We start from the raw sequence: 783 nt of genomic DNA, 5'->3' as shown, positions 1-783 counted from the left end.
ATATATCAAGAAAGTACTAATAAGCATACATATTTGTGGTAGTTGAATAAGCAATAATACTATAATGGTTTAATATCCTAATTTTTGGAAATTTCGTACTTATCTCTTATCTTCGATATAGATTAATGGAATCATAAGATAAAAATATATGTTACCTGCCTTAATTCACTTCAAATAACTCAATAAACATACATAGGTGGAAATATATATTCTTATATAGGTGAACATTTTTATTTTTTATTTAGCAGTATGAAAGCTTCCACTCAAATAATCATTTTATAAAATTACAAAAATTCCTAATGATTCAAATTCCTACCCCATTAATATTTTTTTTTATATTTCCGAATCAATTTAATATAAAGAAGATTCTCCTAATTTTACAGTAAGACTTTGGAGCCTCAATTCAGATGTGCTAGATCTCGCTTATTGTATGAGAGATGGCGAGGTGTCTGGCAACAGTCCTGGGAGCGCCAGCGTCGACTTAGGGATCACTTAGCTCATTTGCAGGAGCTTGACCGCTTGGCAAACTTTTCTTGGGATGATTGGAGGAAAAGAGTAAATAATGCCTCATTATATCTTAGATTTAAAAAAAAAAGTTGATTTATTTACAACCATATTGTAATAACATTGTTTTATTTTAGTTCTTGAAGTTTATGAACCATAAGAAGTCACGTTTGACTGATCTGTTCAGAAAAATGGACAAGAATAATGATGGTCTCATACCAAGAGATGATTTTATTGATGGCATAATAAAGACAAGTGAGTATAATAAGTAATTATTAA

The 783-nt window shown here is 29.5% G+C and overlaps 1 protein-coding gene across 11 annotated transcripts in view; it reads left to right on the top strand.

The window, feature by feature from the left end:
- Window positions 1–783, top strand: part of shot (dystonin-like protein short stop) — a 155,451-nt gene that overhangs the window by 129,788 nt on the left and 24,880 nt on the right. For all 11 annotated transcript variants that reach the window (XM_067048612.1, XM_067048619.1, XM_067048615.1 and 8 more), the window contains 2 exons: window positions 384–555; window positions 642–759. In XM_067048612.1, coding sequence (XP_066904713.1) covers window positions 384–555; window positions 642–759 — 290 coding nt within the window. The remainder of the gene's footprint in view (window positions 1–383; window positions 556–641; window positions 760–783) is intronic.

This window comes from Halyomorpha halys, unplaced genomic scaffold, assembly GCF_000696795.3.
Source record: "Halyomorpha halys isolate HHAL.00 unplaced genomic scaffold, Hhal_1.1 Scaffold80.1, whole genome shotgun sequence".
NCBI classification, from domain to species: Eukaryota; Metazoa; Arthropoda; class Insecta; order Hemiptera; family Pentatomidae; genus Halyomorpha; species Halyomorpha halys.
This window is presented reverse-complemented; position numbering and strand designations above follow the sequence as displayed.